Source organism: Setaria viridis, chromosome 5 (genome assembly GCF_005286985.2).
Source record: "Setaria viridis chromosome 5, Setaria_viridis_v4.0, whole genome shotgun sequence".
Lineage (NCBI taxonomy): Eukaryota > Viridiplantae > Streptophyta > Magnoliopsida > Poales > Poaceae > Setaria > Setaria viridis.
The window spans coordinates 4,711,415-4,738,991 of NC_048267.2; the positions used below are offsets into that span (position 1 = coordinate 4,711,415).

At 46.4% G+C, this 27,577-nt stretch overlaps 4 protein-coding genes and 1 pseudogene across 5 annotated transcripts; 2 read left to right on the forward strand and 3 right to left on the reverse strand.

Annotated features, from left to right (window-relative positions):
• Window positions 1–3,953: 3,953 nt before the first annotated feature.
• LOC140222937 (uncharacterized) lies at window positions 3,954–5,452 on the reverse strand (annotated as a pseudogene).
• Window positions 5,453–7,147: 1,695 nt separating this feature from the next.
• On the reverse strand, window positions 7,148–11,820 carry LOC117857430 (T-complex protein 1 subunit beta). Of its 2 annotated transcripts, none has more exons than XM_034740088.2 (11): window positions 11,663–11,820; window positions 11,134–11,190; window positions 10,581–10,646; window positions 10,307–10,418; window positions 9,983–10,111; window positions 9,443–9,514; window positions 9,016–9,131; window positions 8,829–8,905; window positions 8,126–8,611; window positions 7,707–8,022; window positions 7,148–7,619 (listed from the first exon to the last, which is right to left on the reverse strand). In XM_034740088.2, the coding sequence occupies exons 2-11, from the start codon at window positions 11,188–11,190 to the stop codon at window positions 7,473–7,475; spliced, it is 1,578 nt and encodes a 525-aa protein (XP_034595979.1). In that variant the 5' UTR covers window positions 11,663–11,820; the 3' UTR covers window positions 7,148–7,472. The 2 variants fall into 2 exon arrangements, with proteins under 2 accessions (XP_034595979.1, XP_034595978.1); XM_034740087.2 differs by having other exon boundaries at window positions 11,659–11,797.
• A 1,938-nt stretch (window positions 11,821–13,758) lies between these two features.
• LOC117855395 (probable transcription factor At3g04930) lies at window positions 13,759–15,370 on the forward strand. Its single transcript, XM_034737735.2, has one exon. The coding sequence runs from the start codon at window positions 13,833–13,835 to the stop codon at window positions 15,057–15,059; it is 1,227 nt and encodes a 408-aa protein (XP_034593626.1). The 5' UTR covers window positions 13,759–13,832; the 3' UTR covers window positions 15,060–15,370.
• Window positions 15,371–15,901: 531 nt separating this feature from the next.
• LOC117858760 (uncharacterized) lies at window positions 15,902–17,064 on the reverse strand. Its single transcript, XM_034741886.2, has 2 exons — window positions 16,785–17,064; window positions 15,902–16,681 (listed from the first exon to the last, which is right to left on the reverse strand). The coding sequence occupies exons 1-2, from the start codon at window positions 16,791–16,793 to the stop codon at window positions 16,175–16,177; spliced, it is 516 nt and encodes a 171-aa protein (XP_034597777.1). The 5' UTR covers window positions 16,794–17,064; the 3' UTR covers window positions 15,902–16,174.
• Window positions 17,065–18,016: 952 nt separating this feature from the next.
• Window positions 18,017–26,927, forward strand: LOC140222705 (uncharacterized). Its single transcript, XM_072293552.1, has 7 exons — window positions 18,017–18,135; window positions 24,252–24,720; window positions 25,047–25,140; window positions 25,224–25,586; window positions 25,734–26,119; window positions 26,295–26,370; window positions 26,560–26,927. Exons 1-7 carry the CDS (start codon window positions 18,017–18,019, stop codon window positions 26,925–26,927), a joined length of 1,875 nt encoding a protein of 624 aa, XP_072149653.1.
• Window positions 26,928–27,577: the final 650 nt, after the last annotated feature.

Below are 27,577 nucleotides of genomic sequence, written 5' to 3' on the forward strand. Positions count from 1 at the left end.
GTCCAGTAAGATTGGACTTATTTGAGTTAGGTATTTGCGGAACTTAGAGCATCTCTAGTAGATTTAGTAAATTTGAAGACCTAAAAACACCTGTAAGTATACGAGAGAGAAAAATTTAGATACTCTAAAGTTGCCTTCTCCATCAACATACCTAAAACCAGTTACCTATAATCCTTTCAAGGACTAATCTGCGAACAAAATCTTTTTTAGGGTCAATCTACAAATGTACTCATCTTCTTCACCTCTTCTTCTTCCCACCCCACGCTATCACTCTCCTTGCGTCGGCCCTCCACTGCTCCACTTGTTCCGGCTTGCCGCTACCCCTCTCGCGCTGGATCACCACTACCCTCCCGTGCTAGCCCACAGCTGCTCTAATCCCCTCCTTGTGCGCCCGCTCACCCGCCCTGTGCAGACCGTGCTGCTTGCCCCGCCCCACTATGCTGCTATCCTTGCATCCGGGCTAGCGAAGGGGCGGCGACGGAGCTTGGCTGCAGGAGGATGATGATTCAACGGGGGACGGCCTCAAATCGCGGCTGGGCAGCCTCTAATCGAGCGGAGGACAGTGCACGGCAGCGAGCCTCCTGCCTCAGGAGAGGCGCGAGGAGGATGGCCGCCAGAGCTCGAGGGCCAAATTAAGGGGCACAAAGGGTGAGGATGGGTGGTGGCAAGCTGGTCGGTAGGTTCGGTCGTTGGATGATGGCCAACGACGAGGAAGACAGAGGCAGCACAAAGACGGAGGAGATGGCTCGGGCATAGATGTCTCCGACGGGGAGCAGTTGATCCCTCCAACGTGAAATAGCAATCCAAGAGAGAATATAGCAATCCAAGAGTTGGATTGGTATATTTGGGTAAAGGAGAGAGAAATTTAGGTCATAGCCTAAAATAGCATCCATATAGGTAGTGTTTGGTTCTGGGGTCGAAGTGGGTTGGGTTGGAGCCGACCCACTTCGACCCATGTTTGGTTGGAGAGGGTGGCGGTTGGATCCAACCCAGTAGAGGAATATTCCTTATAGATTAGGGCTCATCAGATCCCTCAAAAAAGAAGGAATCACCCCGACCCACTTAAACGACGTCCGCGTTCCGTTTCTCCTCGCGCTCGCCCTCCCCGCGTCTGCCAGCTCGCCCAACGCCGCTGCCGCCCTCCACTGGCACCACTCTCCGCCCGCCCGACGCCGGCGCCGCCCTCCGCCGCAGCCCTCCATTGGCGCCGACAGGGAGGTGCGCAGGCTAGGGAGGAGGACCGCCGGCGCGGGGGCTTGATGGGGAAGGAGGACCGCCGGCGCGGGGGCTCGGTGGGGAAGGAGGATGGCTTGCGGGGAGGAAAGGAGGAAGAAGATGGAAGTGAGGGGAAAAAAAGAGAGAGAGGCTGACAGGTGGGGTACACAACTAACGGTGTTAAATAGATATCCATCCCAACCCCTCAACCCGCTCAACCAAACAAAAAACTAGTCCAACCCATCCCTCCAATCAAATAAGAGATGGATCGGCTGCAACCTAGAAAAGTGGGCTCCAACCCAACCCACGTGGTTCCAAAACCAAACACTACCATAGATCATATGCTAAAGCAGTTTTTTTTGCTGGTTTTTAGGTACTGTGGCAGTTTACAGGGATAGCAACTGGAAATGCTCTTAGAAGTTTAGGATGAGGATTTGAAGCTTTTGATGCTTAAAGGAAGGCCACACGATGGTCGAAGTGGTTGCAATATACCCGTCGACAAAAAGATATTTTTGACAATTTCATCAACCTTAGGATGTGCCGGTCTCGGTACCAGGCCACGAGTCTCGCTAGTCTTTTGATCGCATAGTTTGCAAGGATCACTGTTGGCCTGTTGCAACCAAACAATCAGCCAAACTCGGAATAAACTACATGGCATATATGCTCCACTTTCGAAGTCCAAGTCGCTACAAGGGTGCTGCCGAAGTGTCGAGCGCTAGAAATTATCAAAGGATTCGGACACGTGCAGCTCTAGCCGATTGCACTGCCAGAGCGTTGATACTTTTCGCGCACGAGGAACATATGCCATGCCGCGAGCATACGCATCTATTCGAGATAACACACGGATATGCTAGTCTTGTATCTGATCGTAACATGTAACTATGTGAGGTGCATGTAAGGCTTAGGTGTCGCAGGCTCGAGTCAACAACAGCTGTTTTTTTTTTCAGAGCCGGTCAATATATAGCTACTTGTGACAGCGTCCTTTTATTTTTTTTTCTTTTGAAAAAGGGGGTTAAAGTTGCCAAACGGCCAAACCGTAAAGGAGTGGCAGATCAGCGTTGAAGGGCATTCTCTTTTCGTCTGCTGTTTTGCAGCCGCCTAATTTGAATATATGTGCAATTGTAGTTTGTCTCTTAATAACCCAAGATTGATTGGTGAGCAGCAAAAATAAAGACACACGTACTCCCTCCGTCCCAAAATATTGTTCGTTTTAACTTTTCTAGATATAACTTTTGCTATTTATCTAACATAATATATATATATATAGATGCATAGCAAAACTTATGTAGGTAGAAAAGTCAAAAGAATAATAATTTAGAACAGAGGAAGTACTTCTTATGTGAGCTAGGCTCACCAAATCAGCACAAAGGATGCAATTGTGCAAGCACTGGGTTCCACCTCGCCACAAGGTGGTCAATTACTACTAAAAATGTGCCTAATTTGTTGGGAACTATAAATTAATGCAACTTAGCAAATGACCACAGACACGATATCATTTCTGACCTTTTCCATTTTTAGCAAAACATAAAGGTTATCATTTTCAACTAATTTCATAATCAGTTTTTTATCGCTTTTGTTTTTGCTCATGTCATGAATATATATAGGAAAATCGTAACATGACATGTTTCGTCTTGCTTCCATATTGTAAATATGGTTTCTGATCCTTTTGATCCCATCATCCACTTACAAGTGAATTGTGGACCATGGACAAAATAGGAGAGATATACCAGCCCATGATTAAAGAGACACACACTGGCCAGCCATGTTAGTTGTTAGATATACACTGGCCAACTCTGGCCAAGCGCGGCAACGGCCGTGCCAAGTTTCTAGTAAATACTGAACACAATGCAAGTCAAATCACATGTTTCCAGACTATATACATGAGTTTGACTGTTGGAGTGCCGGCTCAGGGTTTAGGCTACCATTTAACTTATTTAAACGGGGTTAGATTCATCAAGAGTTCAAGACATCAACATATGCAAACTTATGCATTATCTCTTTTATTGATTGTATATTTTCCATGCACCTATAATTGAGAAAATTCTAAACCAACCAAACAGTTTTCCAAAAGAAAAATCTACAAAGGAATTCCAAAACCTCTTGTGTTCCGGGGAAAATAAAAGAGAGCAAAGGTGACATTAAGTAGTCACACAGATAAAGAACATTATAGAATTTGAGTCTTCAAAGACAATGGAATGTTCCTTGTTCCTAAAGCTTTTATTCGATATCTCTCATGAGTCATGACAGTGCATGATCAACAAAATATGAATCACGATTGACAACCTCTGACTAGCGTTACACTGTACCTTTCTTGAGATTAAACGAGGGGTGAAAATCTTATTTTTACCCCTCTGTCCTCAATTGTATGAACAGCTATTGCATATATGCTACAATTTGAAGAGGTACTTTGCAAAGCAGACAGCAATTAGACCCAGGACAGAATGAAAATAGCAGTTTCATCCTATTGCAGCAAAAGCAAACCTGGAAACTAGTGTGCAGAGAGGAATCTCACGAGCTCCTCCTGAAAAAAAGTAGAACCATCAGATGTTTGCCGTATTTAGCATAACAGCTGGCAACATGCTCATAAATGACAACCAACAATAGATCGTAGCAAGATCAAAGTGGCACTAAACTGTGACAACAGCTAGAAAACACGTCTACAGACAGAACGGCAGATTGTCCATAAATTGATAGCTCCAAGAATTCTCAATAATCTGGGATACTTTCAACAACACTTGCGGATGATATAGTAGATACTGTATCCTGGAAATTCACTAACTTGTCGGCCTACAAGGCTACAATCCATATTTCATGGCATTGGCAACTAACTATCTCGAATATGAAAACTTAACGCGGCATGGTTGGCCCCAATGCCCCATCAGAGCTGCTACAAGCCTTGCAATGCATTGTCCCAGAGGAAAATCCAGAGCATGCTTATACACGGGCAAGTTGGTCCTGCACTCCTGCATTAGCAGAGCAGTAGTCCCTAAGATAGTGTTGGTCCTGTTTTGCTGTTAAGTTTCTAGTTTCTTGGGAGCTAGGGCAGGGCCTGGAGTCCTGGACCTGTGCTCCTGACGAAGTATTCGGAGTCTGTACGTGGGTGTCAGCTATTTACCACCTATCAGCTGGCAACAGAGGCATTGGACAGTCGGCCCCTTCCACTCAGACCACCACCGTGACAGCATGTTACAAACCGCAGAGAATGCGTTCCTGGGGCGGGCCTATTGTGATTCAAGGGTATTCAAATGAATATCCATTATTTTGATAAATTTTTTTGCATATGTATTATATAATATGTATATGTATTCAAAAATTAAAAAAACAACAACAACATAGCCTTTCAGTCCTAAGCAAGTTGGGTATAGAGTTGAAACCTAACAAAAGCTACAAATCAGGATTTGAGCATATGAATAGCTGTTTTCCAAGCACTCCTATCCAGAGCTAAATTTTTGGGTATATTCCATCCCTTCAATTCTCCTTTTATTGCATCTTTCCATGTCAATTTTGGTCTTCCTCTACCTCTCTTCACATTACTATCACGCCTTAGGGTTCCACTACGCACCGGTGCCTCCAGAGGCCTTTGTTGGATATGTTCAAACCATCTTAGCTGGTGTTGGATAAGCTTTTCTTCAATTGGTGCTACGCCTAACCTATCACGTATATTCTCATTCCGGACTTGATCCCTTCTCGTATGAACACAAATCCAACACAACATACGCATTTCCGCAATACTTATCTGCTGGACATGTCGTCTTTTTGTAGGCCAACATTCTGCACCATACAACACTGCAGGTCTAATCGCCGTCCTATAAAACTTGCCTTTTAGCTTGAATGGTACCCTCTTGTTATATAAAATAACTGATGCTTGGCGCCACTTCATCCACCCCGCTTTGATTCTACGACTAACATCCTCATCAATATCTCCATCTCGTTGTAGCATTAATCCCAAATATCAAAATGTATCTTTCCTGGACACTACTTGTCTTTCCAAACTGACATCTCCCTCCTCACGTGTAGTAGTGCTAAAGTCACATCTCATATATTCAGTTTTAGTTCTGCTGAGTCTAAAACCTTTTGACTCTAGGGTCTCCCGCCACAACTCAAGTTTCCTATTTACTCCTGCTCGAGTTTCATCAACTAGCACTACATCATCCGCGAAGAGCATACACCAAGGGATATCCCCTTGAATGTCCCTTGTTACCTCTTCTATCACCAAGGCAAATAGATAAGGGCTCAAAGCAGACTCTTGATGTAGTCCTATTCTAATCAGAAAGTCATCTGTGCCGCCATCACTTGTTCGGACTCCAGTTACAACATTGTTGTACATGTCCTTAATAAGTCCAATGTACTTCGTTGGGACTGTATGTTTGTCCAAAGCCCACCACATAACATTCCTTGGTATTTTGTCATGCTCCTTCTCCAAGTCAATGAAAACCATGTGTAGGTCCAGAACTTGTCTTATTAAGAAAATAGCTTCCATGGTTGACCTTCCAGGCATGAAACCAAATTGGTTCATAGAGACCATGTTATCCTTCTCAAACGATGCTCGATAACTCTCTCCCATAGCTTCATAGTATGGCTCATCAACTTAATTCCTCGGTAATTAGTACAACTTTTAATATCTCCCTTATTCTTGTATATTGGTACCAGTATACTTCTCCTCTCTTTCGGTATCTTGTTCGACCAAAAAATATGGTTGAACAACTTGGTTAGCCATACTATGACTATATCCCCGAGGCATCTCCACACCTTAATTGGGATACCATCCGGACCCATCACCTTCCAATCTCTCCTCCTCAAAAACTAAAAAATAGCACCACAAAATAGGCTTTCCAATCTCTCCACTTATTCGGCGGCAAAGAAGAGATAACCTGAGCCAGAGATTTTTACTTCATCTATAAATGAGTCTATAACCTAAGCTTTTTCTACCGCTGTCAAAATCCTAGGCCCGCTCCTGCACTCCAACTCAAAAAATCGCAACCTTATGTAAAATTTCAAATGTCAAACCTGAAATTTGGATCGTGCAACCCAAATTAATTAAAACCCTTGAGCCATGAATGTTGCCGTGTTAGCGTCCCTAGGCACCTAAATAATCGCAGACAAAGGCTTCACCGCTTCAGGCGTTCAGTGCAAGGTTTGCTGCTCAGCCCAGAGGGGCTTGTTCAGACATTTCGTCGAACAGCTTATGGGCGGGACAGCTACGAAGCCTCCTTAGCAGCAAAATTCGCATGCATTTTACTTTTGGAAAACTACGAACTGCAATCGCATAGAGGCAATCATCTCCACAGCCTATGAATGGGCTTGCTATCTTTCCCTTTGCATAGAGAAGGAATGGGTAGGCGGAATCTGAACTAAACCTCTACCTGTGTCGATCCAGTCATCCAGTGATTGACTATGCTGGAACGCGCGGTTAACTCCACCTTCGCGCCGCGCCCGTGGACGACTGCCGGCCACAGTTGAGCTCTCGCCGCGTGGGTGGTGCCGCCTCCACCGACCTGGCCCCCCACAACGCCGAGCAGCCTGAGGCCTGTGCCAATAGGCCGGCCGGCCGTCCCCGTCACTCGCCTTTGCCTGCGGGCTGCGGCTGCTCCGGTTCCTTCAGATAGAATCATAGAAGAACGGCTGTCTATGGCTCGACACTTTTCACTGAAATTTTGAAGAAATTAGTACTGTTGACCCCACTAACAAAAAAACGAGTTTCAGCTGGATTGCATCCAAACGGAGGCTAGAACTGAAGAGCAGCATAGGCGTCTTGCCACTTGGACTTGGCTGCTGCGAAAACCTGAAGATCTCTAAGTGATAGCTGCTCATTACTTCCTCCTGCCAGGATCTGAACTGGTTGGCCGTGACTCCCAAAATCAACGTACGATGGTCGAAACTCGAAAGCCACCAAAATGTAAAGCTGTATAGATAATGAATATCCGACTTCTGGTAACAAAAATAACCATAGAAGGTCGACAGGCACTTGCCATTCCACATTAACACCAGGAGCAGCAACCACGTCTCCAGTCACCAATACAAGCACACTGCGACATTAGCTACCAAGGGAATACATCACTAGGGGATTTGAAAACAAAAGGCCTAGATACTAGATAGAAGACTGTTGTAGGTTGTAACATTCGCATTGTCGCACAAAAAACAGTTCCCAGTTGCCACCCCAAACGTAATAAAATCAGACACCCGTGAACCATCATAGTAACCCCCTGCAACTGGGGAAAACACGCACACCCTAATTCAAAGATACGCGTGCGGGCGAATCACATCCTGTCCTCTCTTCTGCGCGGGGCACAGGTTATGATCTCGTCGACCCTGAGGATCATCTCCGCCGCCTCTGTCGCGGACAGAAGGATGGCCTGCTTCACCTTGAACGACTCTTGAATTCCCAGTTTCTGCATGTCCCCAACCTGAGTTTACATATAACACGGTTAGTTTCAGAGACAGTATATAAATTTAAATGAGCGAATAATACTTTTCTGTCTCAGTGAACTTACGGTGCCCGTGATGACATCAATTCCAGCAGTGCAGTTCTCCTTGTGGTGCTCAGCTCGGAGCTGAGAGATCATCTCGGCACTATCCAAACCAGCATTGTCAGCTATGGTTGTTGGGATGGCTTGCAGGGCACGAGAGAAAGCATCGATAGCATGAGATTTCTTCCCAGGGGTCTTCCTTGCAAGCTCATCGACTTCTTTGGCCATCACCATTTCAGGCCATCCACCCCCAAACAAGACGCGGGTGTCGTTTACTGTCTGTGACAGCACGCATAGGGCATCATGCAAGGACCTCTCAGCCTCATCAAGCACATGCTCACTGCAGACAATAAGGGCATACATATTCAACGTGCAAGCAATCAGAAATGCATAAATACAAGAAAGTATTCTTACTTGATCAGAAGTTACAGAAATAGAAATACCTTGCTCCCCTCAGGACGATGGTGCAGGCCTGCCCCATCTCAACCCCAGAGAAATGAATTAGCCTATCCTCACCAATCATAATCTCTTCAATAACCTTGCAGTGCCCAAGCTTAACAGACTCCGGATTATCAAAAGTTGATGCAATCTCACCACCAGTGACGAGAGCTAGCCGTTCAATGCCCTCAAAGTCAGCATGCTCAATTGCGAGTATGCCAGCATCAGCAAAGAGTTCTTCAGGGAAGTTATAGATTAATTGCCTGTTGACAAAACAGTTGATCCCATGACCAATGATCTTCTGCACCTTCTCTCTCATTTTCTGCTTTTCAGCAGCTTCAATATCTGCAACCTTAGACATCGAATCCACCCGGACACGTGCCCCATAGATCTTAACTTTGTCTGTGTCCATTGCAGTGTTTGCAACCAAAATTTTGGCATTCTCAATTCGCTTCGGCTGCCCAATGCCAATTTTCTTGTCAAGAATGAACCTAGAAACAGAAATCAGCTAGTGAGATAGAAGCAGCTACGTTCCTTTTTTGTGTCTGGTAAACTATTCAGTACTTGCAGAGCAGTGTGCAATGTTAATCATTGAACTACTTAGAAGATACAACTAAGTAATAGAAGAAGACAGTAACAGCCATTGAATTGTAGTGATAAGCATGAAGAGAAGAACAAAATAACAACATTGTTTCATAATAAACATACCCTTCATCCAAAAAGGAGTCCTTAAGAGATCCTCCAGGTTTCTTCAGAATTTGAATGGCTTCCAAGTTGGTGCTACCCTGTCACAATTTACACACATATCGATGAATATCCTAAGAATTTTATTGTGACAACATGACTGGATAGCATCATCCTAGGAATAATAGAATTTCAACATTATTTTGGATACCTTAAGCCTTAGGACAGCATCAACTGCAAGTTCAGCAAAATACTCCTTGTCCTGGGAAAGGATTTTTGAACTAAGGGTAGTCATAGCAATATTCATGAGATCAGCTCTGAACTTATCTGTAGCACAAAAAGAGGTTATAGTAAGATCAATGTGGCCAATGGCATATACGAGAGGCAACATTACATGAATGAGGAAAAGACACTAAACTACATTTCAATGATGATATATCTATGTATTGCAGCCTAAAGTTGTGTGTAGTTCAGGGAGTGAAAAGTTACATGCAAAAAGGGTAAAATGATTTTTCATGTTAAGAAAAAAAATACTTGATGTGCACCCAAAAAAATGTTACACTGAACATGAAGATAGTCTTGATACAGCAATGCAATTTCAAATGCAGTATAAAACCACAAGTGAGAAAACAGTTCACCTGTATTTTCTTTGTTGTCAATTGTCCTTTGCAGCAAAGCATTTCTAGCACACTCAGCAGCCATTCTGAAACCTGATGTATAGGGAAGAAGCAATAATTAGAGATGTGTAACCTCAATAATACCTGCATTGCAGATAATCTTCCAGAATATAGACATCATATAAACCAGGAAAACGAAATGCAGTTAGAATGAAGGCACAGAAATGTAAACAATGAAGTCCATCACGATAGAATGAAGGCACAGAAATGTAAACAATGAAGCCCATCGCTTACTTGGGAAATCATAATTTCAAAAGTAATGTAAACTGAGTGAACTGCACCTCATATTTCAAATCTGATATTTACCCATAGAATCCATTTTCACTCCTTATATTATATGTCTATAAATGATTTGATATTCACTATGGCTCAACTGATGGCAGGATGTGAAAGCTGTACTAGTAACAAAGCTTGTTGATTTAGTAATGGAATGTCAAACGAACCACGTTTACTCAAAACATTTGCTCCAAGACATGTTATCCCTCTAGCAATGATAATTACCTGCGATAATAGTCATGGGATGAATTTTCATGTTAACCAACTTCTCAGACTCCCTCAACAGCTCTCCAGCCAAAACAACGACAGAAGTAGTTCCATCACCAACTTCATCGTCTTGAACTTTTGATATGTCTGACACTCATTAAGGAATAGCTCTTTTTTGCATCAGAAAGTAGTACAACAGACAGATCAAATGGAATAAGGAGTAGATATGAAGAATAATAGCTTGATAGCTTGCTAGATCAGGAGAAATTATAGAACTTCAACAGTGATTTACTATCACGATTGCAAGACTATCATTGAGGAGCATATCAATTGAAAGGATACCAACAAGGACCTTTGCAGCAGGATTGTCAATGTGAAGCGACTTCAATATGGTAGCCCCATCATTAGTAACAGTAACACTCCTGCCTCTGCCAGTTGATTGCAGGATCTTATCCTGGATATAAAAAGGATAACTTGTCAACATTAGGGTAAACGAGACTATACCTCTAAAAAGTGAATGACTGCCATCATTCATCTTTGTTCAAAGTTTCTCTGTTAACACATTTGCACCAGAAATGTAATTCGCAGGTATAAGATTTGGAACTTGGAAGCATACCATTCCCTTTGGTCCCAGTGTGGTCTTCACCAAATCCGCAATCGCCATGGCTCCAATAAAAGAAGCCTACAAGGATATGACGTTACAGAGTGGGCACACAAGAGAACTATTAAGCATAAGGGCATAGAACTCAAATTGACATTTTTTGTACTATGAACCATGACCAAACACCTGAAGTTCTTGGCAGGTTTTAGTCACAGAGAGTGCAAGTCAGATTAGTTCATTCCACTGCTGTCTAATATGCCAGCACACCATATGCAATTAATATTAGTGATTTAACTGGTTTAGCTGCACATGAGACACTCACATCTACAGAACTGATAACTTGTCCTATATTCACGTCGCGAAATCTCGAAACTAACTGAACAAGCTGAAAAATTACTGAAGCACTTGTGCAACCGCACAACTTAACAGATCCAAAAAGAAACACCAGGCATTCGATTTGGTGCTTCCCGCAAACTACCACTACTCAGAAGGGGAGAGCACCACAAAACGAAACAAACATAACCCGGCATAGTAACTGAGCGGATCAGAGAGCGGAGTGAACACTCACCATCCGGGCGCGCTCGCCCTTCTCCTCGACGGCGTCATCCTTCAGCACCCTCTCCATCTGCACAGACACGAGCACAAGCTGAAGTGAGTGGGGCCGGGGAGCGGAGGAACAGCAGGGGTCGCTGGGCAGCAGTGTCGGCGACGGCTCGATCCAGACCCGTCGACTCGGGCTTCGGCGAGCGCCGTCCCGGCGGCCGTGCTCGAGCGGACGGACGAGGCGCGGAGGGGAGGGCTGCGGAGGGCTTGGCGACGGCCCAGACGCGCGGAGGGGAGGGGATGCGGAGGGCCTGGCGACGGGGCTCCTGGCGGCGCGACTGGAGTCGAGGCGGTCGAATCCGAACCCTAGAAGCGATATTTATCCGGTGGCAAAGGGCGGGTAGTTTCATATCAACTTGAAAGCACATCGAGCGAACACATGGCTCCAGCACCAGTGGCGGCGCTAGCAGGGTCGCATCACAGGGGAAGAAGGCAGGCACCGAGACCAGTGGCCTAGAAGGGTCGGATCACAGGGGAAGAAGGCGAGTACCTACCAGATGGAGCGTGAGTGGGCGCAGATCCGGAGCGGCGGCGGCTGAAGCCGGCGGCGACGCTGGGAGTCGGGGGAGAGGGCAAGGGTTTCTCTTTCCCTCGCTCCGTCGCAGCTTCGAGCCTTCGAGATGTGAGGGAGGCGACAGGCGAGCGACTGGGGGCCTCCTATATGCTCACGTTCGGGTTCTTCAGCCCGCGCGGCCCATACAAGCCCACCAACAGAGAGGGCCAGGCTGCTTTGTTTCCCAGATTTATGGATTCCGATATATGAATTTGAGCCCATGTGATTGCGATCTTCTAGGGCCCATGTGATTGTGTTCGCAGTGCCGATTTTGGGCCGGCGCGTGATGGATGGTCGGAGAAACCAGAAACGAAAACAAGCTGGCGGAAAGTTTATTTCTCCATTTATTTTCATTATTTCGTCACGAAATATTATCTTCATCATTCTCTAAAAAAATATTAATTCAGCCATTGCGCATTTTTTTTCTGATCTTAAAGAAGCATCTGAAATTTGATTTTCCTGTGTTTACGTGATAATATATTTTTTAGAAACAAGCTAGGAGCGGTGGCATTCAATTGAAAAAAAGAAGAAGAAAGCTTACAATAAGTCACCGCCACAAGCTGCTAAGAGTCGGCTGGTGTGAACCAAATTAAAAGATATGGATCACATAGTGGATGCAAACATACAGTGGGTAAAGAGAAGGCTCTCAAACTACACGGATATTCCACGTATCCCAAATTCCCAACTCGAACATCTCTAAAGGGCTCTGTATAAGATTGTTGATGCTGAGTTTGCGGACACCTGATCGGCTGCTCGTTTCACGGAACCCAATATAACAAATTGCTATAGCATTCCAACCCTCAAGAGCAGCTCAAAATAACCTCATGCCCTCTTTTTAGCCTTCCTAGTCCTCGGATTAATTAGAGAACTCAACCATATTTTGCTCTAATCAACTCTCACCTTGCGTGCGGTGCCTCTGTGCCTCTTTGAGTCTGTGACTACGGCTCCATCTGACGCATCCGTGTAGCGCTGCTGTTTCACGAAGTGTATCAAGGAACCATTTGCTATTCCTGGGTGAAAATGAATTGAGAATGACGGTGGAGCTTGTAGTTTGGGCTCCTCTAGCTCCAGCTCCTCTGTGCTACGGTCCGACGGAAGCACCAAAAATGTTGTCGTCATTCTTAGACATCCACCACTATCCTCCCTAGCTATGCTGAGGGGGTGTTTGGATCCCCGGGCTAAATTTTAGTCCGTATCATATCGAATGTTTGGACACTAATTAGGAGTATTAAATATAGGCTCATTACAAAAACCAATTTCACAACCTCTAGGCTAAATCGCGAGATGAATCTATTAAACCTAATTAGTCCATGATTTGACAATATGGTGCTACAGTAAACATTCACTAATGATGGATTAATTAGGCTTAATAGATTCGTCTCGCGATTTAGCCTAGGGTTCTGCAATTAGTTTTGTAATTAGCTCATATTTAGTCCTCCTAATTAGCATCCGAATATTCGATGTGACACGGACTAAACTTTAGCTCCAGGATCCAAACACCCCTAAAGCTTTGAGCGATTCCCCTCTCTCGCAAGGAAGAAAAGACCATGTGACATGAACGCACCACAATCAGAGTTATACTTTGATGTATAGTTTTTGAATTCAAAGTTGGTGCATGGGGATTACATTTCTTTTTATGCTAAGATATATCCTTGTTTATCGATATCTTTTTCCTAAGCCTGTTGAGGTCGAGGGAACCAAAGATTGGAAATTAAAAGGAGCCAAATATGTCCAAGAATCAATCGCATTCATCAGTCAGTCGCACCACTATCCTTTACCTTCAAGATGGATGCGATTCTGTCGTCCAATTATTAGACACTTACATGTGGGACCGCCGCTTCCCGGGCCCACCATTCGTGCACGCAATTTATCCACCGCAACCACATCATTCGACGGCACACCCTCGGACGCCGCCTCTGCACGACTGCACCTGTCTCCGGGCTCTATAAGTGCATGACGAGTGGCCCCCACAAACGTAGCGAACCCACCTACCAGTGAAATAGGAGTGAGCCAAAACCTCAGCCCGGCGGCAGCCGGACCCAGTCCTATCCGGCAACCGATTCCAACCAAACCCCTCCCCATCCAATCCCGACCCCGAACCCAACCCAGGCATGGCCGACGACCACCACCCCCTCGCCGCCGCGGCCTCCTCCTCCGCCGGCGACGACGACGAGGGTACGGACACCGACGCGTCCAACTCCGACCTCGCCAACCACCGGGACCCTCCGCCCCTCACCGACGCGACCTCGGCCCCGCCTCCCCCTCCCGCCGCCGCCTCCTCCGCCCCCGAGCCCACCGGCGCGGTTCCGCCGCCGCCGCCGCCGCCGCCTCAGCCGCAGAGCGCGGGCGCCGCAGAGGACTCGCGGCGGCTGTTCCAGCGGCTGTGGACGGACGAGGAGGAGCTCCTCATCCTGCGCGGCTTCCTGGACTTCACGGCGCGCCGGGGCACCACGTTCGCGTCGCACCAGTACGACACGGGCCCCTTCTACGAGGAGATCCGCCGCCGCCTCTCCTTCGACTTCACCAAGAGCCAGCTCATCGAGAAGCTGCGCCGCCTCAAGAAGAAGTACCGCGTCTGCGCGGCGCGTGTGGCGGCGCAGGGCGCCGCGTTCGCGTTCCGGAGCGCGCACGAGGGCGCCATCTACGACGTCGCGCGCCACATCTGGCGCCCCGCGTTCAAGCGCGGGGAAGGCGCCGCCGCGGGCGACGCCTCCGACGAGGACGACATCAACCCCGCCGCGGCAGCCGCGGCGGCGGCATTGCCTAATGCGACGGAGGATGGCGGTGGCGGGAGCGCGTCCGCGCCCACGCCGAGGGGCAGGGGAGGCCGGCGCGTGCGGAGGAGGACGGCGCAGGAGCTGGAGGCGCCCGCATTGCCTGCCACGTCCGCGCTGGTGTTAAACGACGTGGTTCAGGAGCCGCTTGTTGTCCCTGTCGAGAATTTAACGCCGGCATTTGCACCGCCGCATCCAGTGCAAGCACCAATTGTCTCACCAATGGCGGCGACACCTTCGCCCATGACAGCTACTGCCGGTGGCGCTACTGAAGAGGTTGTCCGGACCATCCTCTCGCCATTGCTGAGGGAGTTCATCAGCTCTGTCGCTGTTGCTGGCCAGGCTGGACTCGGATTGGGGTTGGGCATGGGATTTGGCGGCATTGGTGGCTTCGACATTCTTGGTCTTGGTTTTGGGGCTGCCGGCCCGAACCCTGCAATGCCCGGTGATGAGAAATGGAGGCAGCAGCAGATTCTGGAGCTTGAGGTTTATCTGAAGAGGATTGAGCTTGTCCGGGAGCAGGTGACCGCTGCTCTACAAGAGCTCAGGTCATCAGAAGGTTGATTGGCTATCTTCTGTTCTCCATAGTTGTTCTTGCCAGAGCCTCGTAGGTTACCTTATTTTCTCAGGAACAGAGAGTGTTTATCGAAGATACAGAGTTGCACGTTATATAAACATATTCTAATTGTACTTAGTTTTAAGTTAGGTGCTTGTAGTCGTCATAAGATTAGAGGCACGAAACATTGATTTGTAGATGGAACGATGATGAATTATTTACCTGCTACCCACATCATTGTCAGACATGTTTACTCCCACACTTGATAGAATGTAGTGAATAGTTTCCATGATAAGTTGCTAATCTCGTTATCTTTGAATTGGGAAGTTTGTGTTCCTTTTTATCATTTTCATATTGTGTAGTCCTGATAAGTTGGTACTGTCACAATGGTACACTATTGAGCGAGCAGTTAGCATAATTGTGATGTTCACCTCATTGATGTTGCTATCTGCTTTGGTGGTTGGTGTTTTTATTTTGCTTGAAGTGCACCTGCAACAGTGTGATGTTTTGGGATATTGTTGTTGGTGTTTGTTGTTGATTCGCTTCTATTCTTCCTTGGTGACCTTTGGTATTCACCGTTCTAGTGTTCTCATTAACTCGTCTAAAAAGTACATCTTACCTCGTTTCTTTTTCTAAAACTCACATTTGATTGGTAACGTTTTGGTTGATTTTGGTCCTGGTTTATTTGAACGACCTGATAATGTTTCTGCTTCCGGTTTACAATATTGGTGAGCGTTGGGTAAGATGGTGAAACTCAATTGTTTTCTTGTAAAACATTCGGGAACTCTTTCACTCGAGTCAGTCGCAAGACTGGTGCGATTCACTGTCCTACACCACAATTATGAGCTCATTGGGTTGGCGGTTAGCCAGACTCCACACTCCAGAGTCTTTACTTCTTCAAAGAGGAAATTGTCTAACACATTATTTTACATGTACACAACAAAGGCACAAGCAACAATGCATAATAGTTGACCTAATCACCCACAGAGTCTCAGGTGACATGTGCCTAGTAAAAAGGAAACCAAAAGCAGTGAAAACGCACAAGAAGGTACATGGTGAAATTCATTGACGTGGATGGTGCCTTCTGATTTCTGACCTCCTCCTCCCGGCGACCTCTCTCTTCCTAGCAGCCAAAGGGCCCGGGCCAGCTGCCGCAGCCGCGCCCGCGCCCGCGCCCGCACCCGCACCCGCAGTAGGGGTAGCCGGGCGTGTAGCAGAAGCCCGTGCTCGGGCTGCAGCGGCTGCAGGAGCAGGAGCACCCCTCGAGCCACGCCTTGCAGCGGCTCTCGCACCCCTCCTTGCACGCCTTCTCGCACTTGTCCTTGCACTCCTTGCAGCAGGACAGCTTGTCGCACCTCTCCTTGCAGAGCTTCTCGCACACCTCCTTGCAGGTGTCCTTCTTCGGCTCCGGCGGCTTGGGCTTGTCGTCGGCCACGCTGACGATGGTCGCGGCGAAGCACTTCTTCTTGAGCCTCTGCGCGATGCGCACCGGGTCGGCGGTGCCGACCACCGTCAGCGTGCACTTGTCGGCGTCGATGTCCATCGACTTGATACCCTGGAGCGTCGCGACCACCGACAGGATGTCGCTCATGCAGGCGTTGCCGACGAGGTCGGCCTTGATCACTATCTTCTGCAAGGATTAATGGACACCACAGCACAACACCCGTCAGAACAAATGGTTCGTGATCAGAGATTCAGAATCAATATGGGGGGAAACAAGAATGGTCAGAAACCTTCGACATTGTGAGATGATGCAGACTTTGCGTGTCAGGAGAAGGGTACTCTGTTGCAGGAAACTGAATGTTGTGCAGGATCCCTGCCCAATTCTCAGCTCTTCATATAAAGGTGCCGTGGCCAGTGGCCACCCTCGAAGTCAACTCGGCAACGGCAAGGCAGCGACTGCCGGTGTCGCATTGGCTGGGACCTCGGTCCTAGGAACAGACAGATGTCACTGACTTAGCTCACCGGGATTGGCCTGTTTTGGCTGGTGGTGAACATGTTAGTTAGGGACTAGGGTGGGGGGATTTTGATTAAGGGATGAGGATTATATATTGCATCACCAAACCAGGTTGTTGGTCTGTCTTGATCGTGGAAATACCGGCCCGCAAATTTGTTTTAAGAGTAAAATGGCCCATCAACTTGCAAGCGAGTGTTAAATAGGTCCACGAACTTCGAAAGTGCATTTTTTTCCATACCCCTCCACATGGTCAGCTGACCATGACATGCCATGCTGACTGTGTATTTCTTCTCTCGTCCCTTCCTCCCTCGGTCTTACACATTTTATCAAGCAGGTTGTGATCACTGGTGGCGTGCTCACACCGCGCCCAGTGCCGGCGGCCAAGGTGGGCGACCTGGCTGGCGAGAGGCCTCGGGTTGAGTCGCATCGCGAGGCCCACCTCAAACCACACGGCTGCCCTTCCATCGGCGCGCCACCCTACCCCTGCCGTAGTGCATCGTTGCTGCCGCCGGCTTTCATGCGCCGGTAAAACTACGAGCTCACCTGCAACGGCAGCGGCGAAAATAATGATGGGCTCCCGCCGAGGAATCGGGCGCCCATGGCGGCGGGGCTCTTGGAGTGCGGTGGCCATCAGGGGGCTTGGTGGTGCCCGTCCGCACCGCAGGGCGACGTACAGAGTAGAACAGTCTGTTGCGGCGTGATGTCCACCAGCGGCAAATTGTATTCCGTCGCGGCTCTACCACAGGGAACGGAGATCGACGACACGCTTGTCCGACTCAAGGTACGTACTCAATCTTTGATTCTAGCAATCAATTTGGCAATTTGGTTGATTCGTTTGTTCTGCCGACTGCAGACACGCGCGGGACTCCAGGATGCATGGCTCCGGCGTGCATGCACGGTGCTGGCCGCCGTGGAGCACGCCCTCGAGCGCGCCTGCTGCCGCACCGCTGAGCTGGAGAAGAGGGTCCGTCAGCTGATGACCAGGCATGGCTGGATGTCGCGGGAGCCATGGGGTCGTCGTTGCAGGGCTCCTTCCACCCTTACATTGGCCCCGCCAACACCCACCAGCTCGGCTGCCGCTATGGGGTTCGCAACCAGCTGCCATGGCCGCCGGCACTGTGCGCAGTGTGAGCACGCCGCCAGTGATCACAACCTGCTTGCATAAAATGTGTAAGACCTAGGGAGGAAGGGATGAGAGAAGAAATACCCACTCAGCATGCCACGTCATCGCTAGCTGCCCACGTGGAGAGTTATGGATCTACGGTGAACGATTTAAAACCTAAAAATGCACTTTCAGTATTTGTGGACCTAAGTGACACCCCTTCCGAGTAGTTAATCCTTCCGAGTAGTTAATGAACCTCCGACTCTTGTTTTAATTTAGCCTGAATTCGGCCTTACACTCGATCGAGCAGACGTTTTCAGTAATCAGGAGTTGGGCATGCACACATGATTGTTTCTGCTCACTTATTAAAGTACGTGATCAGGATGCATGATGACAACACCGTCCCCAGCAGAATACTTGGGAACAGTTTGGAGGTGGAGCAATATCTTTGTTTTGCTCACTTTTTTGTCTCGGTTTGATGTGAACGTCGGCTAGATGGACTTGTTTACACGGACGGTTGGGTTCACAAGCAATATAATCGTATCAAGTAATAAAGCTTTGATTCATGTACGGAGTATGGGAGTTTAATTTTCTCCATGGAGGAGACCAGTTGACGTAGTACAAGGAGAGGTGGATGCGTCTTTCTTTGTAACCGCCAAAAAACTATGGTTTCGAGAATTGCACTCTGATTGGATTTTTTTTAACCACAAAAAAAACTAGTATGATTTATTTGTGATGCACCGTGGTTTCAAAAACTAGATATGGATTATACAAACAATCAAAAAGTATTTGGAATCTAGAAAAGCTATAGAAAAACAGTATATCGAGACAGGCCCTTAGTGTTTGCATGTGAAATGTGGCAAAAGTGATCACACATGGTAATCTTGTCGGTCAGCTGTAGCGAAGTTAATTAAGATCTCCAATGTGACTCTATGCTGAGGACAACCACCGCAGAAATACTTGGTTGATTCCTGCCCCACGCACATTTCTGATAAAGGGACTCTCCTTGAGATGTGCCTTCATCGTAAAAATAGGTCTCAAACATTACAACGCAGTCAATCCGACGAAGACCAATGATGAAAATCTTTAGCAAACAAAATTTGCAGAAGACGTATATAACCATACGAAGAACTGCATTTTTTTTCCCTAAGGATGTTAACAGCTACATCTATTTTTCTTAAGGACGTGAACATCTGCTTTAAGTGGTTAGTTTCCTTGCAGAGATCCTCTTATTCCTTTTGTGGCTCTGGATCCTTGGTTCGCTGGAACTATCGCTCATCGTATCGACGCTGCCACCTGCCAGGAACACCTTGAGTCCTTGACTCTTCAGCAAGAGCGCGACGAGTAATGGGTCCATGCTCCCGGGTCCCAACCACGACGTCAGCGTGCAGCTCGCGCGCGGTGTCAGCATGATATAACATGCCAAATGGGTAGGATTAAGAATTGGTGTTTGACGTCACGATATTACGAATTACGAAGAGGATATGATTAGCCTCTCTCTTCTTTTTCCAGGAGCTTTACTATAGCGTGGAATGATTGAGGGCGTATTTGGTGCACCTCTCAGCAGCTTTGGCTCCTCCTGACACCCACATGACATGTTAATGTAGAAGTGTAGAAGCACTGTTCATCGGAATCGGTATCCTCTTTTCCCTCCCTCCCCCTCACAGCCACCAGAGGAGCTGGTGGAGCCACAAATTGTAGCTCCTCCGACTCCGGCTCCTTGGGGCTCCTAACACGCTACACTACAGTGCCCGGTGTCAGGTGGAGCCGGAGCCCCAAGGAGCCCAACCAAACTGGCCCTAAATCTTGAAATGACACGATCTTATTGGTTACTAAATGGTTGACATATAGATCCGTAACTACGTTCACGGTTAGCTAACTTCTATGTAAAGGACATCCACTGACGTGTGGAACTCATCACCCACGGGCCCACACGTCAGTGGCACAAGTCCCTCTATAGTTACTACAGGAAAAACTACTTCAGACCCGCCAACATAGAGCGAGGTAGGGTGTTGGTAGTAGCAATATCCCATTATTCCTATTCATGAACGGTTGATAGCAACAAGAACTAATCCAGCTCATCAAAGTCTGTTTATGGAAATCTTCATTATAGCTTCCTAGAAACTATAGAAGATGCTCAACGTGCTGGTGTTTGAAAGAGCCAGACCAAGCATCAGGGTCTGGCCGAGAAATTTAGACAGCAAGTCCTTCTACAAGTGTTACGCTTTAGAGATGATCGTAAGCTACTATTATTTAATGGCTAGACTCTATTTTTGTAATACCCCCACACTCTCCTCTCCCCACCCCCTCTTCTCTATACGTATGTTCTGTACTGTGTATCCATTCCCTCAATTTATAAAATCGAAGTGTTAGTTTGCCTTAAAAAAATATCCCATTATTCCCTCCTAAACTTGCGCTCATTTTGAAGGATTGAGTATAAAAAAAACTAAATTTTTTTAGCCTAAAATCAATTCATGACCCATCCAATAACCCCATCAACCTATAAAAATTGGACTCAAGTTGCGCCAAACATCTGTGTTTTACGTGTAACAAATATTTCATTTTATTATCTCAAGTCAGGCTTGAGCCGGGCCTATTTTCTCTCTCTCCAAAACTGCTCCACAAGCCTGTCCAACCCCGTCCAACGGGGCATTCCTATCTATCTTGTGAAAGATGCATAAGAGCTTCATTTATAAGTCCATCAAGACCCATCGGTTCCTATCTACTGCACTTCTTCTTCCCATCGCCTCCGTCATGGCTTCTTCTTCTCCGTGCGCTGCGCCCGATGTCTTCCACCACTTGTCCCTTTGTCGCTACCCCGGCAGGTGGCTGCTGTGCCACCCGCCCACCAACCACCACGCTGCCTGCCCACCATTTTCTGCTACCGCAACTTCTTCTTCCTTGCATCCGACAGCTTCTCCTAACCTGCCGCCTCCCCCACCGCCCCGGCTACTGTCGCCGTCCTTTTTGAATTTGGCATTCCTCTTGCCCCCTCCACCGGAACCGCCTACTAGGTGTCCTTCCCTGCCCAGCCGGCGGCGCTCCCGCGCCACCTCATCCTCCGTCACCGGTCGTACCGCCGCCTCCTGACCTTCTCCTCTAAGGCTGGCAGCCATTGGGCCCCCGCCCCCTAGAAACCTAAAACCCTAAATCTCTGCCGCCTCGACCACCACCCACGACCGGCGACGACCTTGCCGCCGAGCCGCTCCCGCCCACTTCCCACCCCTCTGTTCCCAAGGCGGGCCGCACGGGGTCGACAGGAGCGAAGCGCGGCGGCGGGTGGAGGAGGAAGACGAAACGGATTGGATAGCCATGAGTGTGTGCATGAATCTTAACGTATTTATGATAACTAGTCTTCCCATCTTCCGGAAGAGGGATAGGATTTCCACATCCAACTAGCCTTATTTATTTCAAGCTTTTTGGAAGGGCATACTTGGGTTGGGCTAGGATGGACGGGGCCAAAAATGCTCATGTCTACCTGACTACCTCCTTTTGTCCTCGCTATTCTTCCAAGAAGATCTCTCTGCATAGGGATGGTCCTGTACTCAGCTCTACATATTGGAATTAATTGGACATCTTATCATATCCTCATGACTATGAAGAAGAGGTAGGCTTAGCCAAGAGCTAACCAGATTTGCTAAATAATGATAAAGGTTGTCATTTACCTACTATAGACTTCAATGTGATGCGTGTTTAGTCCCACATCTTGATAGAACGTGGTGTATAGTTGCCATGATAAGTTGGTGACCTCTTTACCTTTGAGTTGGGAGTTTATGCTGGGAATAACGAATGAAACTAATACACAATTAATCCCTCATATTGTGACCAAATTCAAGGAAAATTTTAACCAACATCTAGCAAAAGAACAATCAATACATTATAGCACAGTTGGCATAAAATATACATATAAAACCTCTTCTAACCAATAGTAAAAACATGGGAAAGCAACACAATCATAGTCTCTTCTATTATATTGCGATAACCAATACATGTGAATCTAACTAAAGATATGCGATAGTAGCAGCAACATGATAGTATAGGGCAATTCCAACATGGACGATAACAATAGAAGTAACACTAATGTGATATATTACAAAAGCTAGCACTATTGATCTATAGTACTGAGAACTTATGCCTCGTTCAAAGTTCATCTCACATCAACAAAACAAAAAGATCTAAATGGAAAACTCCTTCAAAATTGGTAGAATGGTAGATCAATAAATCCCCGATGAGCTAACCAAATTTTAGCTAAATTGGACTATGTTTAACTCCTGAAATTGAGCTCCTACCAAAATCGCACAATATTGAACTGCTCCTGATACAGAGTTGTCAAATTCCGCCCCAAATCTAATGCTCCATGAATCAAATCCTCAAATCAACTGTAAAGCTGTAAGTTTGTATAAGCTCACCAAGCTTGACACCAACAGAATACCGGTTGCATCTTGGATCACAAGCTTGATGGAGGTTGCACAAGACTCTAATTTAGACTAAGCTTTTCCTCCATTGTCTCTTGTCTCCCATATGATGTTTTAACATTTGCACTCTACTGTACCTCTCATACACATGAGAAGGTACATGAGAGGTTATAGGTTCTTTTTTCTCAATCCATCTCCATGGTTCATCACTAATAGAGAAGCTTGAGCAAATTGGAGGGATGCACACCTGCCTTGTGGGTATGGATTTGAGACATATACATGATGAAAAATAGCTCCTAATCACTGGTTTCTTATTTTAGTGTGGATGCATTTGCACCCCCTAAATACCATATAACTTTGCCAATCATCACTTCGACGATTAACGGCTCATACCCACTAAACTGTACTAGACTCGTGGACTTACTATTTCTTGAGAGACATCTGTCTCAGTAGGTTTTGATCCTTTTCTTCTTCTTTTTTATTTCACTTGAATAATCTTTGTGGGTTGTTGAGTGAACTGAAGCAAGAGAGTGACATATGAAATCATTAACTATGTAGGGAAGAAATTTGCCTATAACCCTGCTTTAATTAAGGTTGCCTCACAGACTTACTATTTGCTCTCAATGGTTGGTATTTTATTTTGATTCAAGACTAGTGTTACCTGAAAGCAGTGTTGCTGTAAACGGCCGTGTAGCTCGTGCAAACAGCGTGTAAACGGTACTCGGTAGCCTACTGTGCAGTTTAGGATCTAAACAGTCCATTACATGGTTAGTCCATGTACACAGTCAAACACGGGTTAAACGACTTACAAAAAATGGAAAAAATGTTTTTGCTTGGCGTGTATGCCGTATAATGGGCCGTTTTCGTGATGGCGTGTCTAGGCGGGAGGATGAAAACTTTTTGGGTCGGATTCGCGCCCACGGATTGGTGCCTGTATATGTAACACGCTAGGGTTTGGGCTCCCATTTTGCTTGACCACAATCCGCTGCCACCCTTCCTAATCTACACGGAACGAGCGCCGCCGCCCCTGCTCTTTATCTCTCATCTCCGACCAAGGTGCCACCACCCCTGGTATGGAGGTCCCTCTCTCTCTCATCGCAACACCTTCTCCCTCTCTCGTCTCCAGCCTTGGCCGTGCATCGTGCCCCCTTCTCCACAACGTGCGCCGACGCGGTGTCTTGGTCTTGCCGGCTTGCCGCACCCATCCAACACAGTGGCCTATCGTCGCCCTCCATCTTCACTCAAGCTCCCATCTTGTCCTCACTACAGCTGCATCTAATCCATCCGGCACTGGGTAATGCACTCGTTTCCTCCACTCTTGCTTTTTCTTGAGAAAATTCTTGTCTCGTATGCGCAATTTTCTTCTGCAAATTTACAATGTGCTTGCATAGTTGTATTCTGTTCTGCAAATCTTGCATAGGAATAGGATTGTGATTGAAGTTGCTACCTAAACTTCTGTATGAGTATTGAGTACCTATAGCTATAGGAGTAGTTGCACTTTTAATATTGTCAGATCCTGCTTTAGTTCCTTGTAGATTTAGAAAATAAATTGGTTGCGACCTACAATTGAATCACTTGGTCATTTAGAGTCAGATGTTTGTTTATTTTCAGTAGCAATGTTGAGACAGTCTTGTGAATTGCCCTCTACTGGCAGCACCTTTTCCAAATTTTTCGTTCATCAATTGTACTTGCAAGCTGCTTAGTAATTTATCTCTGAAATTTGCAGGATGTCTTCGGCCGCATCAGCTCCTTCCAGCAATAGTGCCATGACTAACCTCAAGAGGAATTATGATGATGTTGGGTGGGATTATGGAGTGCTGGTGGATCTAACCAACTTGAATGTGATTAAGTGCAAGTTGTGTGGACTTGTTGTGAAGGCAGGAATATATAGGTTGAAGCAACACATTGCACATATTCATGGTGAGGTTAAACCTTGCCGGGAGTCGACAAATCAGGACCAACAGAAGTGTACGAAAGTAATAGATGACTCAAAGAAAGCTAAGAAGGCTAGGGTAGAGAAGCAACAACAGGTTAGAGATGCTATGGACATTGATGGTGCACCGGTTGATGAAGAAGAAAGCACCAATGGTGCAAGTCAAGGTCTTGATGAAGTTGGAAATTCAGTAGCACGGAAAGTGGGGCCTTTGGATAGGTTCACATTGCCTCTTGATCCTGCCTCATTGAGCGCAAAGGTGGTACAGCAACAAAAGATCTCTGAAGCAATATGGAAAGAGAGGATGCATAACCTAAAGTGATACATTACAAAGTGAGTATATGTACATGGTAATGAGCCAACCTTGAATTCTATATTTTTAACCTTTAATTGCTTGCTGCCTTAAATATTTCTAACCATGAGCTGTTTCAATTTTAGGAATACCTTTCCACTCTATTAACAATGAAGAATTTGACCAGCTGGTAGAAGCAGCTGACCGTTTTGGCCTGGTGGAAGGAAACCAACTCAACATGAGTTGCGGGAGAAATTTTATATGAGGAAGTGGAGGATACAAAAAAACTACTGAAGGTGCACGAAGAATGGGCTAAGAATGGTTGCTCGCTTATGACAGATGCATGGACTGATCAGAAGAGGAGGAGCATAATGAATCTTTGCTTGCATTGTAGCATTAGTTCAACCTTTCTTGAGTCACATGTCTCAGATGAGAGGCATACTGGACATATGATATTTGAGTATGTGATGTAGCTATTGAGAAAGTAGGTGCTAAGAATATTGTGCAAGTTGTTACTGACAACGCTTCAAACAACATGGCTGCGAAGGACTTGCTATTTGTGAAGAGGCCCAACATATTTTGGAGCTTATGTGCAACACACACCCTCAATTTGATGCTCGAAGGAATTGGAAAGATGAAGAAGTTCAAGGGCATAATTGATCAAGCAAAGGCAGTGACCATCTTTATCTATGCACATCATAGAACCTTATCTTTGATGAGGAAATATACAAAGAAGAGAGATATTGTGAGGCCTGGTGCAACAAGATTTGCTTCCTCTTTCCTCACATTACAAAGCTTGTATGAGAAGAAGGATCAGCTAAGGATAATGTCTCAGTGTCAGTGTGATGAATGAGAGAAATTATGTGGTTTGACCCACATGAAGAAAAACAGTAAAGCTGTTTTGTCCACAGCTACAATGGTGAAACCTACTTTTTGGGGTGGGGTTGGTATTTACTTGAGGTTGTTTGAGTCATTAATTAAAGCACTTCACATGGTTGACGATGATATCAAGCCATTAGTGGCCTTTCTTTATGGTGATATTCTGAAGGCAAAGGAGGAAATAATGGCAGCCATTGGGAATATTGATAAGGCTGTGAATCTGAATCTCTACCTTGGCATCATGGAGATCATTGATGAGAAGATGAAGGGTAGGCTGGACACTCCTTTGCACTTAGCTGTATATTTCTTGAATCCTTATTTTAGCTACAATGATCCATCGATCTTCACAAATGAGCATGTCATGGATGGGCTGATCTCTGTTGTTGAAACATTCTACCATGGTGACTATGACAAGCAAATTCAAGTGCTCAATGCGGAGATGGACAAGTTCAAAGATAAGGAAGGCCACTTTGCAAAAGCTGTGGCAAAGGTTGGTTGCAAGGATTATAATTTCAATCCAGGTAGTAAAATTCTAATTCAGCAATACTATTTACTTCAGATTGAAACACTAGGGATTCTCATTCTCCAAACCTGTAGTTTTTCATTTACTAATTTGATATCTCTTTGCACTTGCGGCCAAATGGTGGGGCAATTATGGAACACAGATTCCAACTTTGCAAAAGATGGCTATAAGAATCCTTTCTTTGACTTGTAGTTCTTCTAGCTGTGAAAGGAATTGGAGTTATTTTTAAGGGGTAAGCATCCCAACTATTTGTAATTCTCTAAACATGTTTTATATTTAAACAACTTGTGATTCGTGAACTGAAGTTAAATTGGAAATTGCAGATTCACAAAAAAAGAAACAAGTTAACAGCTGAGCACCTCAACCAACTTGTATCTGTTCAATACAATGTCAAAATGAATGGAAAGAAACAAAAGGCCAAGAAGAACAACAAAATGGACCACCTTTAGCAACTGATGCAACTCATGCTCAAGGTTGGATGGTTGAAGGTGGTGATGATGAAATAGATGTTGAACTTGTTGCGGGGCTAACCCGGAAACTGACTGAAGAGGCATGTGGGACTGAGGAGGTTGCAAAGCTTCGTAAGAGCTCAAGGTTGGCTCAAATGAGAAATGTTGATGAAGATATCATTGAGGAACCTAAAGAAGAACCGCTCCATGATGATGATGAAGAGATTGAGTTTGAATCCGACCAAGAGGATGTTGTGCCAATTGATGGAGTTGGTGAGCAGAAGGGGGAGGAGGATTGTAACGCCCGTAAAAATACACCCAATTAAACCACTCGTTAAAAATGCATTCCAAAATTTTTCCGATCGCTGAACTCCGTCAAATCATTTCCTTTCCGCCGGACCCGCCGTCCCGGCACCCGACGTCGTCAACCCTCTTTTTCCGTTCCCCGCAAATTTCGCCGCGTGCCGGATGGCAGACCGCCGTGCGTGCCCGCGACCATTTCCGCAATCGCCGCCATCAATTTCTTTTTCCTTCTTTTCCTTCTTTCCTTTTCTTTCATTTTCCTTCACTTTCTTTTCTCCTTTTTTTTCCTCACACCAACAGCTCCTTGCTTTCTTTTCCTTACGTACTGCATGCATGCATGCATGCATGCACCGTTTCCTTTTTTTTTATTTTCTTTTCCTCCGCGAACTTGGTGCTGGCCGCATGCACCATTTTTTTTTTCTATTCTCTTTCCCCTAGAACTTGGTGCTGGCTGCATGCGCCTGGTTCTTTTCCTTTCTTCCCCCCTGCTGCATGCTCCAGTACATGTCGCATGCTCCAGTGCATGTCCCCTAGTGCCTGGCTTTTCTTGGCGCGCGTGCACTTCCTTGGGCCCGTGCCTGGACCCAACGCTAGCCCCTGCACCTCTACTGTTCGCATAGCTGCTGCACGCCACCTCCTGTAAGCCCCGGTCCCACCTGCACAACGCACGCAC

Bases quoted from the DNA above. Each gene is read 5' to 3' on its own strand.
- LOC117855395 (XM_034737735.2), top strand. From the start codon at position 13,833: ATGGCCGACGACCACCACCCCCTCGCCGCCGCGGCCTCCTCCTCCGCC.
- LOC117857430 (XM_034740088.2), bottom strand. From the start codon at position 11,190: ATGGAGAGGGTGCTGAAGGATGACGCCGTCGAGGAGAAGGGCGAGCGC. The intron at 10,647-11,133 runs GTGAGTGTTCAC...ATATCCTTGTAG, and splicing joins AGGGCGAGCGCGCCCGGATG to GCTTCTTTTATTGGAGCCAT. The intron at 10,419-10,580 runs GTATGCTTCCAA...TTTTATATCCAG, and splicing joins CACTGGGACCAAAGGGAATG to GATAAGATCCTGCAATCAAC.
- LOC140222705 (XM_072293552.1), top strand. From the start codon at position 18,017: ATGGGGTCGTCGTTGCAGGGCTCCTTCCACCCTTACATTGGCCCCGCC. The intron at 25,141-25,223 runs GTAGCATTAGTT...TATGTGATGTAG, and splicing joins AATGAATCTTTGCTTGCATT to CTATTGAGAAAGTAGGTGCT. The intron at 26,120-26,294 runs GTTGGTTGCAAG...TATGGAACACAG, and splicing joins TTGCAAAAGCTGTGGCAAAG to ATTCCAACTTTGCAAAAGAT.